The sequence below is a fragment of the Prunus mume genome, linkage group LG2 (genome assembly GCF_029339155.1).
Source record: "Prunus mume cultivar Tortuosa linkage group LG2, ASM2933915v1, whole genome shotgun sequence".
Lineage (NCBI taxonomy): Eukaryota > Viridiplantae > Streptophyta > Magnoliopsida > Rosales > Rosaceae > Prunus > Prunus mume.
Genome location: NC_142699.1, coordinates 37,159,258 through 37,175,748, shown reverse-complemented (window position 1 = coordinate 37,175,748; position 16,491 = coordinate 37,159,258). Strand labels below are relative to the sequence as shown.

At 40.7% G+C, this 16,491-nt stretch overlaps 3 protein-coding genes across 3 annotated transcripts; 1 reads left to right on the top strand and 2 right to left on the bottom strand.

The window, feature by feature from the left end:
• The first annotated feature begins 4,996 nt into the window (after positions 1-4,996).
• Positions 4,997-6,868, top strand: LOC103322870 (Bax inhibitor-1 family protein). The gene is made up of 4 exons (XM_008224818.3): positions 4,997-5,409; positions 5,911-6,024; positions 6,175-6,332; positions 6,457-6,868. The coding sequence occupies exons 1-4, from the start codon at positions 5,136-5,138 to the stop codon at positions 6,661-6,663; spliced, it is 753 nt and encodes a 250-aa protein (XP_008223040.1). The 5' UTR covers positions 4,997-5,135; the 3' UTR covers positions 6,664-6,868.
• A 1,631-nt stretch (positions 6,869-8,499) lies between these two features.
• LOC103322871 (uncharacterized) lies at positions 8,500-10,169 on the bottom strand. Its single transcript, XM_008224819.2, has one exon. It carries the CDS (start codon positions 10,016-10,018, stop codon positions 8,696-8,698), a length of 1,323 nt encoding a protein of 440 aa, XP_008223041.1. The 5' UTR covers positions 10,019-10,169; the 3' UTR covers positions 8,500-8,695.
• A 738-nt stretch (positions 10,170-10,907) lies between these two features.
• LOC103322872 (Mo25 family protein) lies at positions 10,908-15,132 on the bottom strand. The gene is made up of 11 exons (XM_008224820.2): positions 14,845-15,132; positions 14,187-14,351; positions 13,989-14,107; positions 13,409-13,483; positions 12,881-12,974; positions 12,725-12,784; positions 12,336-12,401; positions 12,145-12,243; positions 11,876-11,920; positions 11,428-11,530; positions 10,908-11,294 (listed from the first exon to the last, which is right to left on the bottom strand). Exons 1-11 carry the CDS (start codon positions 14,965-14,967, stop codon positions 11,212-11,214), a joined length of 1,032 nt encoding a protein of 343 aa, XP_008223042.2. The 5' UTR covers positions 14,968-15,132; the 3' UTR covers positions 10,908-11,211.
• Between the last annotated feature and the right edge of the window lie 1,359 nt (positions 15,133-16,491).

Here is a 16,491-nt window from a genome sequence, read left to right as displayed (position 1 = left end):
GCCTCTTGTGGTCTTGGGTCAACCAAAGAGGAAGCTCCCTAACCCTTGGCTTGATTCGGAATAAAAAGCAGTGCTTATCTACTGCTCCACTTTCGAAGAAAACTAGGGCTCTTTTCAGCCCCACTCTGGCTGCTCCTCCTTCTATCCAATAGAAGGGGCGGGAGCCAGTCATAATAAGGGTGGTTGGGGTCGACAATATGAGGCAAAGATTGGTGCTCGGGACTCAGGCTCTTCCAAGTGAAGGATCGAGTTTGGAATTATGTGAAGTCAAGTCAGCCATTCTAAGGAATTGGCAGCTTGGGAAGCAAAGAGAAAGGGTAAGAGGAAGGAGGATGTTACCCCTCTCCGAGGTGGTAGCGGCTGGCCCAAGACAAGCCCGTCGATATGATAATCTGACTCTCTGGGCAGTTCTGTATTTGAAAAAGCTTATTAGCTCTAAAAATCCCACTGTGGTGTTTCTAATGGAGACCAAAGAGAATCATCACATAATCAACGCTCTTCATCGTCATTGTGGTTTCTATAAGGGGTTCTCAGTGGATCCGGTTGGACTAGCCAGTGGTTTGAGTATTTGGTGGAAGCCGAGTATTGAGGTTAGCATTCTGGACTCCTCAAAATTTTGGATTGATGCCGTGATTAAGGTCAAGGCCGATGACTTGATTGCAAGATGCTCGTGGCTATATGGTACACCATATAGTAGTGAAAAACCTTCTTTCTGGGCAAATTTGCACTCCATAGGTATCATTGGTCATTATTGGTGATTTAAATGAAATTTGCTGGGAGTCTGAAAAAGAAGGGGGCCGGGGATGGGATGCTAATCGTCGGCGCTATTTATTGGAGTTTATGGATCATTTTGGGCTAGTGGACCTCGGCTTTGCGGGCCAAGCCTTTACCTGGGAGCGTAGGGTCAATAATGTTACCCATCTTCGGGAAAGGCTAGATAGAGGCCTAGCTGACCTTCGTTGGTTGGAAAGATGGCCCAACTCGTGTGTTTCCTACTGTGCCCGCTTTGGCTCTGACCACTGTTCTATTCTCCTTGACAACAACCTAGTTTTTATCAAAGGTCATAAGCTCTTCAAATTTGAGGCTCAATGGGCTAAGGACCCCACCTGCTCGGAGGTGATTTCTAATTGTTGGAGGAGCAATCTCTTTGGCTCATAGTTAAGCCAATGGTCCCGTAATCTGACTCACTGCAAAAATGGTCTCATCCGGTAGAGCAAGGATCGCCATCCTAATAACAAAGTCCGTATCAAGCACCTTCTCGGTTCTCTTGAGGATGCTCAGTCCGTTCTTCCTATTGGGGACTCTAATGTGAATGCTGATGCCATCCAAAGTAAGTTGGCCCAGCTTTGGAAGAATGAAGCGCTTTACTAGAGTCAAAGGTCAAGATTAAAGTGGCTGCATGTGGGTGACACGAACTCCAAATTCTTCCACCTCTCAACCATCCAACGCATACAACAAAATATGGTGCTCAAAATTAAAAATGAGAATGGTGAGTGGCTATCTGGAGAGAAAAGGGTCCACGTGGAGTTCCACCACTATTTGACCACTCTTTTTTCCTCGGATGGCCTTAGAGAGTAAGGTACTATCCTTAATGCCATCCCGCAGCTGGTTAGCCTAGAAATGAACCGTAATCTCGTGGCCCTTTTTACGGAGTTGGAAATTCAGGAGGCTGCTGACCAATTATGAGCTCTTAAAGCTCCCGGGCCTGATGGTTTCCCGGCTTTGTTTTATAAAAGGTATTGGTTAATTGCCAAATCCATTATTCTTGGTACGACTAACGAGTTTGCATGTGGGAACCTCTCTCTTCATGAGCTCAATGGTATCTTTATAGCTCTAATTCCCAAAGTGCCTGTGCCTGAGAAAACCTCCTAGTTCAGACCTATTTGCTTGTGCAATACCTCTTACAAAATCCTCTCTAAGGTCCTTGCTAATAGACTGAAGACTCTCATGCCTTTGCTGGTTTCTGATCATCAAAATGCCTTTCTTGAGGATCGTCAAATTCAAGATAACATCATTATCGCTCACGAAGCCTTCCACTATTTGAAGCTTAAGAAAACTGGGAAGAATTTTGAAGTTGGTCTTAAGGTGGATATGAACAAAGCCTATGACAGAGTTGAGTGGGACTTCCTGGAAGCTGTGTTGGAGAAGTTGGGGTTCTGCAATGAGTGGATCCGACTTGTAATGAACTTTCTTTTGATGTCCTGTTGAATGAGAAACTTGGGCCCCATTTCACACCTTCCAGGGGTCTAAGGCAGGGCGATCCCATCTCCCCATACCTATTTCTTTTGGTGTGTGAGGTCCTATCGCACAACCAGCACAACCTGTCTAAGCATGTCGAGGATGGTCACATACAAGGGATCAAGCTATCACATTTTTTTGCTAAGGCTGATGTTGCAAATTGTGCGAAGCTCAAAGTGGCCTTGGAAAAGTATTGCTCTGCTTCGGGTCAGCTAATCAACTTTGAGAAATCGAGTTTGGTGTTGCATCACAAATACCCCTGCGTCGACCAGAGAAGCCATCGGCTCTCTCTTTGTTGTTCAATGTGCATCCTATCATGGCTCATACTTGGGCCTCTCTTCTGCGTGGGGGAGGTCTAAAAAGAATGCCATGAGCTTTATTCGGGAAAGAGTAAAGAAAAAGGTGGCTGGTTGGAAAAATGGAGTTTTGTCCCAGGCAGGCAAATAAGTCCTCATTAAAGCGGTTGGTACGGCTGTCCCGGCCTATCCGATGATGTGTTTTAAGTTGCCCCTGTCTTTGTGCAAAGAGATCAATGGGGACATTACCCGTTTCTGGTGGAGCAACCCTGATAAGGACTCCCAAATCCACTAGAAATCTTGGAGTGCTCTGTGCCTAGCCAAAAGAGATGGTGGACTTGGCTTTCGGGACCTTGCTGACTTTAATCTAGCTTTGCTTGCCAAACAAAGCTGGAGAATTCTTCTGAATCCCAATTCCCTCTGGGTCAAGTTGCTGAAAGGTCGTTACTTTCCGATTGTGATTTCTTAGATGCGGTGCTTGGTTCTCGGCCTTCGTGGATATGGTCTAGTCTGATTGAGGGAAGGGACTCCATCCTCAGCCATGCCCGTAAACTAGTGCTATCTGATGCTGAGACCAATATTTGGAATGATAACTGGGTTCAAGGTAATGGAATCATTCGTCATATTACATTGAGCCGGCTTTACCTCAGTTGGTTTGCGAGATCATTGACCCTGTGAGGCATACTTGGAATATTAACGCTATTCTTGGCGTTATTGACTGTGAAAACTGCGAAAGCCATTCTTGCTACGCCTGTAGGGCACTCTACCTTTCCTGATAAGTTCATCTGGCCTTGGACCTCCAATGGTCTATATTCGGTTAAATCAGGGTACCACGTTCTTCACTCTGTTAATCGTTAGAGCCTTCTGGCAGCTCGCACTCCTCTGCCTCCACTCCAGCTTTGGTATGGAAGGCTTTATGGAAAATTCGCACCCTCCCAAAAATAAAACTGTTCCTTTGGCGTGTTGTTTCCAATGCTATCCCAACCAAGCTGAATCTTTTCAAGAGGAAATGTGCTTCCAATCCCTGTTATCCTCTCTGTGAGATTTATGAGGAGTTCATTGAGCATCTACTATTCTTATGCCCCTGGACAAATTTGGTGTGGTTTGCCTCTTCCCTCACCTACAAAGTTGATCTCCAGAGATTTACAACCCTTGCTAGCTGGTTCAATGATCCTTTTAGCCTTCAGAAATGGAGTTTAATTGAGAAGGACTGGGCTTTCACATTGGTTAGCTTCATTACTTGGGAAATTTGGAAGGCTAGATGCTCTGCTGTCTTCGAAGGTGGTGCTCCTCAGCCCCTTGCTGTTTTGGACAAGGCGACCCATGCGGCTAAAGAATTCTTGGATGCTAATGCCCTCCCCTACCCTCCTCCTGTGCCTCCATCCCCAGTCGGTTACTAGGTAGATCCCCGCAGCCTTGGTTTAGCCAAAGTCAAGCGTGGGCGGTTCTTGAAACCGACTTCATCAAGGCGAGGTTGGGTGTAGTGATTCGGAATTGGGATGGTCTTTTTGTCGGTCGCTGTCCTTATTGGGGCAACTCTGCTCTCAAAGCGGCATCGGCGGTCAAGGGGCTCCAACTTGCTTCTCAAGTCGGTCGGTGGGCATCGTGATGGAAACCGACTCCAAAGTTCTCTTTGATGGTGTTAATGACCATGGTTGCAGCCAAGCCTGGAGTATTTTACCCCTTTTGGAAGAAATTCGTTTGCTCACCTTAACTTCCGTGAGGTCCGATGGGTGGGTCTCTAGGAAAGCAAATCGTCTTGCCCACAAGGCGCGTCGATAGGTTTCGGTCCGTGGAACTGGAAAGTTGGGCCTACCGGCCACTGCAATCCTTGGTTCATGTCTTGGTGTCGGATGGGCTGCCGTGCCCTCCTAGTTAATTGTTCTGCATGGTCTCAGTCTGAGTGGGGAGAAGCTTCATGATGGTCTCCCTTGAGTCTTGTCTTACTTTTCCTTTCTCAGTCTGTGAGTGTTCGGGTTTTTGCCCTCTTTTGATTGGTGGTCTGTATTTGGATGCTATTTCAATGATCATTGCACCTTTTCGACCAAAAAAAAAAACAAAGGCAACTTTGTTTAAACGATAAATCTCAAGCATTCATGCCCATCTTATTGTTCATTTTGCAGGCTTATGAGATCCTCACCTTGTCGTCCATTTAGGACAAGAGTTGACATTGGAAGCTTAGCCTGAATTCCACTTCGATATATTACTATTTTATACTCGTCCATTACACAAAACCAAATAAGTAGACTTGCACCTTGTCACCAAAAAAAAAAACAATTGTAGAAGGAAAACAAATAATTAGAAAGAAAAAGAAAAATATTTAACACTTATCACCGTCCTTAATCGAATAACGCGTATAAAAATCCAACGGCGTTAAAACACGGCGTCAGAGTTCCAACCATACCCGCCTGTCATTTTAGCGAAACCGCTGAAAAAGCCAACTCTCGATATGTTTCTTGTTTAATTAATTCTTATCCACCAACCGCAAGAAACCAAACCAACCCGCATACTCTTAACAATCTTTCTCTTCTCCCCCTCCCAATTTTCCAGAGAAAATTCCTCACCGTGAAAGTGAGAGAGAGAGAGAGACAGAGAGAGAAAATGAACAAGATGCACGGATACACGGAGGTGGGCACGAACAGCGTCAAGGGAGTGGAGGTAGACATAGAGTCAGGGGAGACCTTGTACCCAGGGCTAAGCAAAGGCGAGAACCAGCTCCGATGGGGTTTCATTCGCAAGGTCTATGGAATCTTAGCCGCTCAGATGGTTTTGACCACTCTCATCTCCTTCGTCACCGTTCTCTATGCTCCGATCAACGATCTCCTCAAGGGCAGCCCTGGAATTCTCCTCTTCTTCGCCATCCTTCCCTTAATCTGTAAGTATCCAAATACCAAAACCCCCCTTTTTTTTAATAGCATCAATCTGATATTTATGTGCATGGATATTGCTTGTAGATCTGGGATTTGGGGTTTTTGATCCAAAGGTCGAGACTTATTCTTTGGTTTGCTTTTTTGATGGGTGATTATTTGGTACTGGATTTGAAAATGTATCAGATTTGACTATTCTGGGTGCGATCTAACGTTTTTGTTATGGAGATTAGTCTTGGGTATTGTTTAAATGTCCTGGTGTCATTATGTATGATGCAGTTACAGGGTTACAATTACATCCTTAGAAAAAAAAATTGGGAATTTTATGCATCGGCAATATGTTTCATATTGATATGAAACTAAACTATGTCTGCTTTTTATGATAGATTTTCTCTCATTACATTGAGTCGAAGTCAACCCAATTTCTTTAACATTGTGTTATCCATTTTTTGTGTTCTGACTTTGATATTTTCTGCATCATCTTAAAACTAAATCTGAATTTGCTGCAGTGTTGTGGCCCCTGCATGTGTATCAGCAGAAGCATCCCCTCAATTTTGTCTTCCTTGGACTTTTCACTCTGTGTTTGAGTGTCACAGTGAGTGTGGCCGTTGCTAATACAGATGGTTGGTCTCATGACCCTACATTATGATTGTTTCAATGATATCTTTGAATCTGTTAATGATTATAGGGTTTATTTTGGTTTCTGCTTTTTCGTATTTATGGAATTTTTGGCTCTCGCAATTACTATTAACGGATTATGTTTGTGCTTGCAGGAGCAATTGTGCTTGAAGCCTTAGTTCTAACCTCAGCTGTGGTTGCATCCTTGACCGCGTACACCTTCTGGGCTTCTAAGAAGGGCAAGGACTTCAGCTTCCTCGGACCAGTCTTGTTTACTGGCCTCATTGTCCTCCTCGTAACCGGGTTCATGCAGGTCTGATGTCTTGCTATAAATTTGTCCGCCAACCCATTATTATAGTCTGTTCAATGTTACATAATACCGTACCCTAAATGCTCCAAGTATTTATCTGACTTTGTGATGTTGTTCTTTTATGCAGATGTTCTTCCCTCTCGGCCCTACAACTAATGCTGTTTATGGTGCCATTGGTGCTGTCATCTTCTCTGGTTACATTGTTTATGACACTGACAACCTGATCAAGCGCTTTACTTACGATGAGTACATCTGGGCCTCCATCACCCTTTATCTTGACATTCTGAACCTGTTCCTGACTATATTGCGAATGCTGAGGCAAAGCAACAATTAGTTGTGCCGGCTGACTCAACTCTCTGCCGTCTGGTTTTGGCTGAAAATCATTGTGGACATAGTATATAAGTCCAAGCCTGAACATAATCAGTGTGGATGTAGAGTATATGTTTCCTTTTTACTTTCTAAATAGTTCTAACAGCTGAGTGAGCTGTCTTGCACGTTACGTTATGCAAATTTCTTAGTATTATTACTTTTTGCCCAAATTAAGAGTGTTATATCCCATGATTCTGGTCTATTCGATTCGTTTTCTGTTTGTGGATTTGGTTACTCAGCTTGGATTTGTAACACTGTATTTTCTTCTTTGCACTCGCCCAACCCGCTACTTGCTGGCAAAGCAAAGCCCTGTTCTGCTCGCCAAGAATTTATCCCACTAGCTACCAATAGACAACAAAAATTAAGCGGTTGTTTTACAATGATTCTACCCGGCAATTTTAAGCGAACTACTAGAACCAAATCTTAATCAATAAAGGGGGACCAATGGGTGTTAGTTGGAGCAAGCTATTGCTCCTCCACCCAAAACGGTGGTTGGTTGCTGCTGGTATTTGCACCATAGTGCAAGTCCACCCAAAAAGGCTAAGGCAAGGCAAGGGCTGCCACTATTCATGTGAATAGTGGCAGTCTTGTCTTTTTTAGTTTCACCCCAAAAGGCTAGGGCAATGGCAAATACTATTCACATGAGATATGAGGAGATGAATTTGTATATAGTTTTTGGTGTGGGAAGTAAAGAATATGTTTAGGTATTTATTAAAAATATTACAAATCTGAATTTTTTTCCTTTTTTTTAGTTGATGACGTCATTATGACGTCAAGATTACATCATTCTCGCAGCAGCGGCTGAATTTGCCCGTGGGACTCAGCTCTTGCTAGCTGGAGGTGGTTTTGGAGCCTGAGGCTGCCTTTTGCCCAGGCTAGGCCCAAGCGCTGGACATGCTCTTAGTGGTTGTGGTTGTTCTAGTGGTTTGGTTCACAATGATTTGGTCTTGTGACTTCGATGGATGGGTGGGCAACAGTTCACCAAGACCCCAAGAGCACAACCATTTTTCAGAATACAGTTGTTCAAGGATCGAAGAGTATCCTGTTTGAGGAACCCGTGCTTCCCAAGTTTAATGACGACCCATGGTTTTGACGTGGTGATTGCTTTCCGGGAAAGGGTTGCTAATATGTCAAGTCAGGTCCTTTGAGTTTTAGTGGAGCATCTTGGGATAGTTACAAGTCTACAAAGTGCTACGAAGTACGAAGCTTAAGATGTTAATTAATTTCAATTTTCAACTTGTGCTTAGAGTATATTGTCAAATTCACTTGATGAAGATTCAACTACGCAATAAATTTCCTTAACAAGGTTGTGTATGATTGATTAGCTTTTTAAATTTCAAATTGTTTTTATGGTAGAAGTAATTTACCTAATCAGATCACATATAAAAATGCTTTTATTGTCTAAAGCGATGCTCATCATAACCAACAAAAGCCTTATCTAAGCCCCCTTAGATGAGGCCCTATCTCTTAACCGATGGATCAAATTGGTTAACCGTTTGATCAATTTCACCATAGAATGACTCCACAGGTACGAACTTACTTGGACTGCAGCATCTATAATGCTTGATGGCTTGAGGCAGCGATTTATGTGCATAAAGACGGAGGAAAAGATTCACCAGTGTGCTATTTCCACTACCACTAAAGACCAACCTAAGAAAATTAGAAGGTTTCAAAGTTTAAGTGCTGAACTTCACCTAGGCCTGAAGGAGGAGTTTAACAAATGTAACTAGTTAGAAGAATGATTGATGAAGAAGAGCTTAGGTAAAACAACAAAACTTTCTCAAACCAAAACTCAAAATCATGAAGGGTCCAAACAACTCCAGTAGATATATAGAGCAGAGGATACCAATATCAGGCTTCTGATTGAAGTGAACTATAAAATGTGACATTAACGTGATTGTAATCACTTATACTTCAAAGAACAGATATTTACGTATAACAACCAAGTAAACAATTATCTTGAGACCCCTTGTGATCTTCTTCAGACCATAATTTTGTCATGATTTAATAGCAGCATCTTCATCATCTTCAATATCCCAGCTCAAATCCTCCTCTTCCTCTGCTGCACTGAGCCGCTTCTGCAAATCAACTCTGTTAGTGCTGCTCCCCGGAGCATCCCCTTTGTTTTCATCCCCACTTCCAATATCTTCAATCTCATCCCACCCAAGATCCTCTTCCTCAGGCATTGAGGGCTGGCTCGAAACTATTGAAACATCGCTCTCTTTGCAAGAATCACCACCATCCGTCTTCCCCTCTGACACTCCATTCTCGTCAAATTTTGCCTCTGCCTTATCCCCACAGTCACTACTCACCGATTCCCTTGCAGCAATTTCAACACTCTCAACATCATCACTACCCCTTGCAACTTCAAAAGAAGCTTGCTTTTGCTTCTCCAACTCCACAGTCCCACTCGTGCCAACCTTCAAACCCGAACCATTACCCTCTTCCTTCTCCACATCTTCATCATCATCAAAATCCCAACTCAAATCCTCTTCCTCCCCGGAAATTGCTCGATTCACAAGCTTAGCTCTCGCCTCCTCAACTTCCGTCAGCTTATGCACCCTATAAAAGTACCTAACCCAAAAGCTCTCATTGTCAACCTTACCAGGCACAATTTCCCCATAAATCTCACCAATCACTCCATTTTCCCTCATCAAATTCTCAACCTCCTCTGCTTTCTCATCCAGAACAAACCCTGATGTCCAACTCCTAAAGCTTTCCAAATCCTCAGGCTCCTCCAAATAAGTATTCATATTACTCTGAATTGCACGCACTTGAGCTTCAAACCTACTGTACTTTCTCGAATCACTACCACTGCTACTCAATCGCTTATTATCACTAATCTCACGATTATCACTGACATTATCATCCAAATTATCAGATTCGACAACATCAGCTAAGATTACGTCCCTACCGTGTGAAATGATCTCCGCCGTCGATTTCCACACAGTGCTCCCGATGTCATCGATTGCCTGACCCACCGACTCCAGCGAGTCCTGAGCCACCGACGCACCGACCTCGAGAGAAGCCGGAAGGTCCTTGACGGCGCGTGAAGCCACCTGCCGGATCACCGCCGTCTCCTCCTTCAACCCAGACCCGAACTCCTCGAAATCGCGACGATAGTTCTGGATAACGGACTCAGATTTCGCGGCCAAAGTCGTGATCAGACCTCCGAAACTCCACGCCCCGGTACCAGAATTCGGAGGCGGGCTGTGGTCCGATTCCGGTACCGGGTTCGGGTCGTCGTCGTTTTGGGTGTCCGAGTGTGAATCGTCGGAGGGAAGCGGGTCGTCGGAGAAGACGGACTTGAAGAAATCCATCGTCAAGAGAGGAGATTTGGGGGTTTCGGTGAAACTTGTTTGGGGTTTTAGGGATGAAATTATACCAGGGGAAGAGCCTGCCGATACAGGGAGAGCGATATTTGAGAGATTCTTGCTCCGAGGCTTTTAATCGGACTCGGAGTCCGATATGAACCGGTCTCTCGACTTAGCATCAAATAAATATACAAATAGATATGCCGCATTGTGACGTCATCTACTTTAATATTTTGGAAGGAAAATCTGAAATATATCTTTTTAAATGCAAAAATAGGATCCCTGAGGTAGATAGATATTTTTCTATTTTTACAAAGATTTATGATGAAAATAACGATTTCTATTTTTTATACAACCGATATAGGAAAATGGGAGAATCCAACTTCGGATTTCGGGTGCGGTGCAGAAAGAGATGATACTCTTTAACCACTTGAGATATAAACCTCTTATGAAAATAAAATTTTCAAAAATTGTGAATCTAACAATTTTAATAGGAAATAGAAAAATATATAATTAATCAGTATGGTTCATGTATCTTCAAATTGTCCATTTATGCGTCTTTAAAGTGTATGACATCATGTTTTAAAGTAGATCTATCTAGGATCTGATGTTATTAATCATTATTCATCTCTGTAAGGTGTAAAGTTTTCATTGCCTTATATGTGGACAGCACTTATTATTAACAAACATTTTATTTATTAAGATGCTTAATCCTTACATAACATGAAGGTTAGCATAAGATAACAGCTAAAGGCCAAAACCTCTTCCAAGAGCCTTAAAAATATTCAGAACATCTCCAGGTCATCATGCCTTCAGGAAGCAAAGGCTTCTTCTAAGAGTCATATTTTCAAAAGATAATGAGGAAGTCAATCTCACGTTACCAACACCATGTCCATGTAGAATTCTCCAAACTGGAGGTGTTTGATAAATCAAGCAAGGGCAACCATTTTTACATAATTTTTCAGTTCTCTAACAACATGTGTATCAAAAGATTTCTTGTTTTTCTCTTTTAATTCAACAAAGATTACAAGGGCATACAGTTCTTGATACACCCAACTCCCTGCTAGTGCATTGAAAGCATTATATTCTATGCATTGCTTTACCCTTTTCTTGGAAAACTTGTCAGAAGATCATTGAAAAGCATGAAAGTTCAAAAACAGGATTTCAGAACAAACACAGCTAGGAGATGTGAGCTTGTATCAAAAATTAGATACTTGGGCTACTCTTTCGATTTCCGCGATGATCAGCTCCTTTTCCTCTTCAAATTGCTCATCTTCATCACCTGGTAAAGCACTACAAATCATCAGGGACGAAAACGACATGAAGTTTTCAATATTTTTGGAAGCACAATTCATTCTTTCACCCGCCAATTCCAGCGAGGAGTTACATGGCCAGAAAAGCAATGAGTTAAGCACCTTTGCCGGCAGAGAGATTCTCAAGCAACTCTGTCAACTTTTCATGGTTTTTAGACATGATAACCTTTACTTCCCGTGGCTTATTGGGATTAGCAACAAAGATCTGCATGTAGAACACAGAATAATGAATATGAAAAGTAACAAAAATTAAGTACCATGGAAGGAAACCTAAGCAATCTCATTCATTGCTTTTATGAAGTGGACAAATGAGAAGTTATGGCATGAACGTCAGGTTGCCAGTCAACACTTTTACAAACTCATGGACACTAAATAGCATGCATCTTGGCATTGAGCGCACAATACCCCCCGCTGCATGCAGGTTCAAATAGTAGCCTACACAATGCACTCCATGCTCGAATGACATACAAAGAAGCACACACATCACACAGAGAGAGCAGGAGCAGGCGAAGGAGAAGGAGAAGGAGAAAAAAGTAGGGGAAGAAAGCACCTTAAAGATGTGGAAGGCAGAGATTTGGATGTTTTTGCTTGAATCCTAGTCATATGAAAACAAAAAACAATAGTAAACAACAGGTGAAATGCACCTAGAAACAACAATAACACAATTCTCAATTTATCAAGTATATACCAAACACCAAAAGTTGGTCGAATACAATGGTGTGTAACCAATAGCTAAGTATGCACATTTCAAAGTAGCACCCATAGGTTGGTCATATAAAGCAAAGTTCTAAAGAGTAACAACAACAAGAAACTCAATACCTTGAGCAATGTCATCATGACTTTCAAGTACCGAACTTCTAGAATGTAGCGCTTCATTATATGAGAATTTGGAGTCTCCAAAAGGAATTCAGAGAGAAGCTAAATCAATAAACAAATAATCCTTAGCATATCTCATTGATTACAAGAACATTAGACAGCAGAAGTCGAAGAGTTAGATAACCAGAACCAACCTTTAAAGATTGCCTCCTGGTCACATAATTAGGAGATGTCAGGAGTTTTTCATATAGATCAAAGAACTGGAACAAACAACAATTTCTCATCAGATTGCTAAAAACAATATACACTACAAGTCTACCAATACAATAGTGAAGAAAGCTTTCTTCACGGCCTGCGCAATGCAGGTGTACAAAATCAGGGAAAAAAAACAAGAACTTAATTTTGTCCCCAAAACAACAGATATTCAGATGGTAAAAGCGCCCTCCAAAGAGCATCTTCGGCAAGCAGATTTTGTAGGTTTAAATTATTCAATCAACATATACATATCAAAAAGTGATGCAGCTACGATTGCCACTGACTGGATTTGTACAGAAAAATACAGTAAGATAAAGAGTGAACAAACCTCATCATAGTGAGCAGTCAGAAATTCAGATACCACTGTTCCATGTTTAGTTAGTAGATCCTGCCAAATTCAGGGACATATGAAAGAACAGATAGAGCCTTAAAAGTTCAGCAACATATAGAAAGGACCAATATCAAAGAAGCTCATGATTCTAACCTTGAAGGTAGAGAACGCATCAGAAGCAACATCAAAGTTCGGCAATTCCACAAATTTAAAAAACAACACAAAGCTTGCAGACTCCAATATGTATCTGAAAAAATACTACAAAAATCAAACAAGTGAACAAAAGAAACCTGTTTGCTAGCTAGAAGCAACATTCAAAAGTGGGAAAAAGCACCAACGGGGTCTAGCCAAGTGGTAAAGAAAGAGCCTCAACTTGAGGCCAGTGGTCTCAGGTTCAAACCACCACAGCACCTTGGCACTAGCAGTGTGTGCGTGTGAGAATACCCCCTCCCCCTTTCTAACTTTGGCCAAACAAAGAAAAAGAAGTGGAAAAAAGCAAACAAAAGAAGGTAGCAGCTCTATTAGTTTTTCTCAAAATTTCCTTTTTTGCATTCATTCAAAATCTTCTGTAATGGAAAGTAACAGCAGAGCTCCTTTTACAAGATAGGATCCACTTTAGCGAGATCACTACCAAACAAACAACAATTAGGGGGAAAAGGATGAGAAGTTTGAATGTCTTACTTTGCAAGTGTAGGGAATCTAATGCAATCCCTCAACATATTTCCACAATTCAAGGCAATTTCCTTGTTGTCATAGCTGCTCACAAAAAGAAACCAATAAGTTTCATGCAATACTAATCTATCAGTTAAAAAAGTATGATGACATGTGTAGACCATTAAGACAATTTCCTGTTGGTCATAGCCGCTGGCCAAATTTACACTAAGATGCATGCATGAGTCCATCATTCACTTGAAAGCAATAAAAAGCATGCAAATTTAAGTAAAGAGACTGCAAGTGTCAAAATTAGCAAGAATTTGGACAAGATCACTCTAGTTGCACAAATTGTTTTAAAAACAAAGATTATAATAGTCAAAATTTGAAGAAAAACATATGCACTCACGAAACAGGAAGTATAAGGTTAAGTAGCATCTGATAAACCACTGCTTACTGTAGTTTATTGCAAAGATGAACAACATGATGTCCGTAAGTTCAAAATTGTAACATGACAGTAAACGAAGAGCGCCAAACTGTGCCAAATGGAGAAAAGTAAAGGATCTATGTTTTAAACATAAGTATTCATGAAAGCATTAAATAACCTTACCACACGACAAGAAAGTCTAGTAACTCCAAATGGTTCTCAATGTATTCTGCGCAGCAATAAGTAGAGTCAACCTTTTGCTTCAATAATATGGACCAACAGTGGACCAAATCTTTCCTTGCCTGTATAGAAGACACCACATCATCTAGTGCAATCAATGCTTCATTGCCAGATAATATGATACAAATGACCATAACTTACTTCCCATCCCAGTATAGGTAACTTGTGGATCAGAAGATCAAGAACACCCTCCTTACAAATTTCAAGAGCCAGCTGCGAAACTTGGTCCATATTTGGTTCGGTCTCCCCATCTCCAGAAACCATACACTTCATTGTCCCAAAATTCTTTTCAACTTCTTCCAAAGCCTATAATAAGCAAAGTAGCATCTTATAAAAGAAGAAAAAAATTCAAATCATTAACTAAACAAAAGTTTCATAATATAGCACCTAAAAAAACCATACTAGATTATGAATCTCACAAGTAGTGGTACCACTATAGACAAAGTTGGGGAAATGAAAGCCAGTAAATTTGCACACTCATGCACAATTCGCGACTTGAAAAGCACTTCCAAACTTACAGTTTTGCTTGCACTAATACCATCTAAAACTACCCCATTGGCAATTGCCTATTGATAAGTACAATAATGCTCACACAAGCACCCACAAAGCAAAGGCAAGCACACGTTTTGCCCCAATAGTATAACAAAATTTGAAAATGTATGGAGGAACGAGAACATTTTCATAGCAAGAACGTGACTTTAGACATTGGAAAGGAAAATTGAGATGAAACATAGAATGAAAGCATGAAATTGGCGATGAAAATAGCGAAAAACCCTAGAAGAAAAAAAAATTACAAGACCTTCTCGAGGGCTTTAACTTCGACGACGGTCTGGGTGTCGAGGGCCATGAGGCTGTCGTTGATGGCCTTCGCCACCTCCTGTGGAGTTTTGGGCCTCGAAGGCTTGAAGAACGAGAACGACATGACCGATGCCGATCAATTTATCTCTCCTCTCAGTCGAAGACTTGACGGAAATAAAGCAAAGCTTAGTCGATGACGATTCAGAAAGAGGCCAGTCTTTTTGTCTCAGTGTAGATCCATCATCAACATGCAGCTTCAATTTTTTCTTTTTTTATTCCCGACAAATACAAATATTTATGGTTTTGCTTTTATTATGAGATAAAACCCGGGCATGGTAAGATGAAAGTGAAAGAATGTCCACCTACTTTACCAAAAAAAAATATACAAATTTATAAATAAACTCAATCCTAGACATGTATTTATAAAACAACCTAAGCACTATTTAAACATAGAAACACACTCAAAATCAACCTTAAAGTCAACTTTTTGGGGGTGTTTATAAATGGATTTTGAGTGTGTGTAATGATGAGTTAGGGGAAAAATCTACCTTGTAAATAGTAGGGGTAGTTGCGGTTCGGTAATCGTAAATTTTTGCCTAAACTATAAATTGACCTACTATTTGTGGTATGGTGATTTTTAAAACCGCAAACCGACAAGTTACCGTGAATTAACGGTTTAAAATTACAAGTTCTTTTTGTGTCATAAAAATCAAATCTTCCACATTTTAGGCCTAATTTTGATGCTTCTTCTGAAGCCTTTTGATTTGAAACATAATTTAACCCAAAAATATAAATTCACAACCTCAACTTCTCAAGCATATATAAATTCACAACCTCCTCAACTTCTCAAACATTCACAACCTAAAGAAAATTAAAGTTACAATTCCAAGCATTCCAATTAAAGTTAAACTTCTCAAGCATTCACAACCTCAACTTCTCAAGTATTCCAATTCCAAATCCTTTTAAATTACAAACTAAAATGAAAATGCAATGCAAAATGAATTAAAGTTACAACCCAAAGGAAAAATCCAATTCAAAGTTAATTAAAGTTACAAATTAAAAGGAAAATGCAATGTACCAATGTTACAAATTAAAGTTACAAACTTAAGTGTTGATGGTGGTGAGTGGATTTGAAGGACCCCGTTGTGTTGTTTGAGCACCAATGCTATCTACAAAATGCAATTCTTTTAAAAAAAATATAGTCGCGGTTTTCGGTAACCGCAAGCTTTGAAAATCAAATACTCTAACCGCAATCGCAAATGCGGTTCGGTGCTTCATACCGCAAATGCGGTTCGATTTACCGTAATTGCGGTTCTATTGCGGTAAATTGTCGGTTGGTTTTTGCGGTTTTTCAATTTTTCTGTTTAAAATGCCAAACCTAGTAAATAGGTAGAATAAATTGAAGCATCTCCAAGGGAGATGTCAAATACCAAACATCAAATTTAAATTTAATTGCTGATGTGACAATTTGATATTTACACAGTTTTATACTCCCATCTGATATGTCAAATAAATAATTATTGTAATAATCAAATCATTCAAGATAAAGAAGGAAAAAAATATAAAAAAATAAAATAATGAGTCAGCTATCTTTAAAAAATAATAAAATATTTATTTGACATCTTACTTTAATGATGTCAAAAGTAAC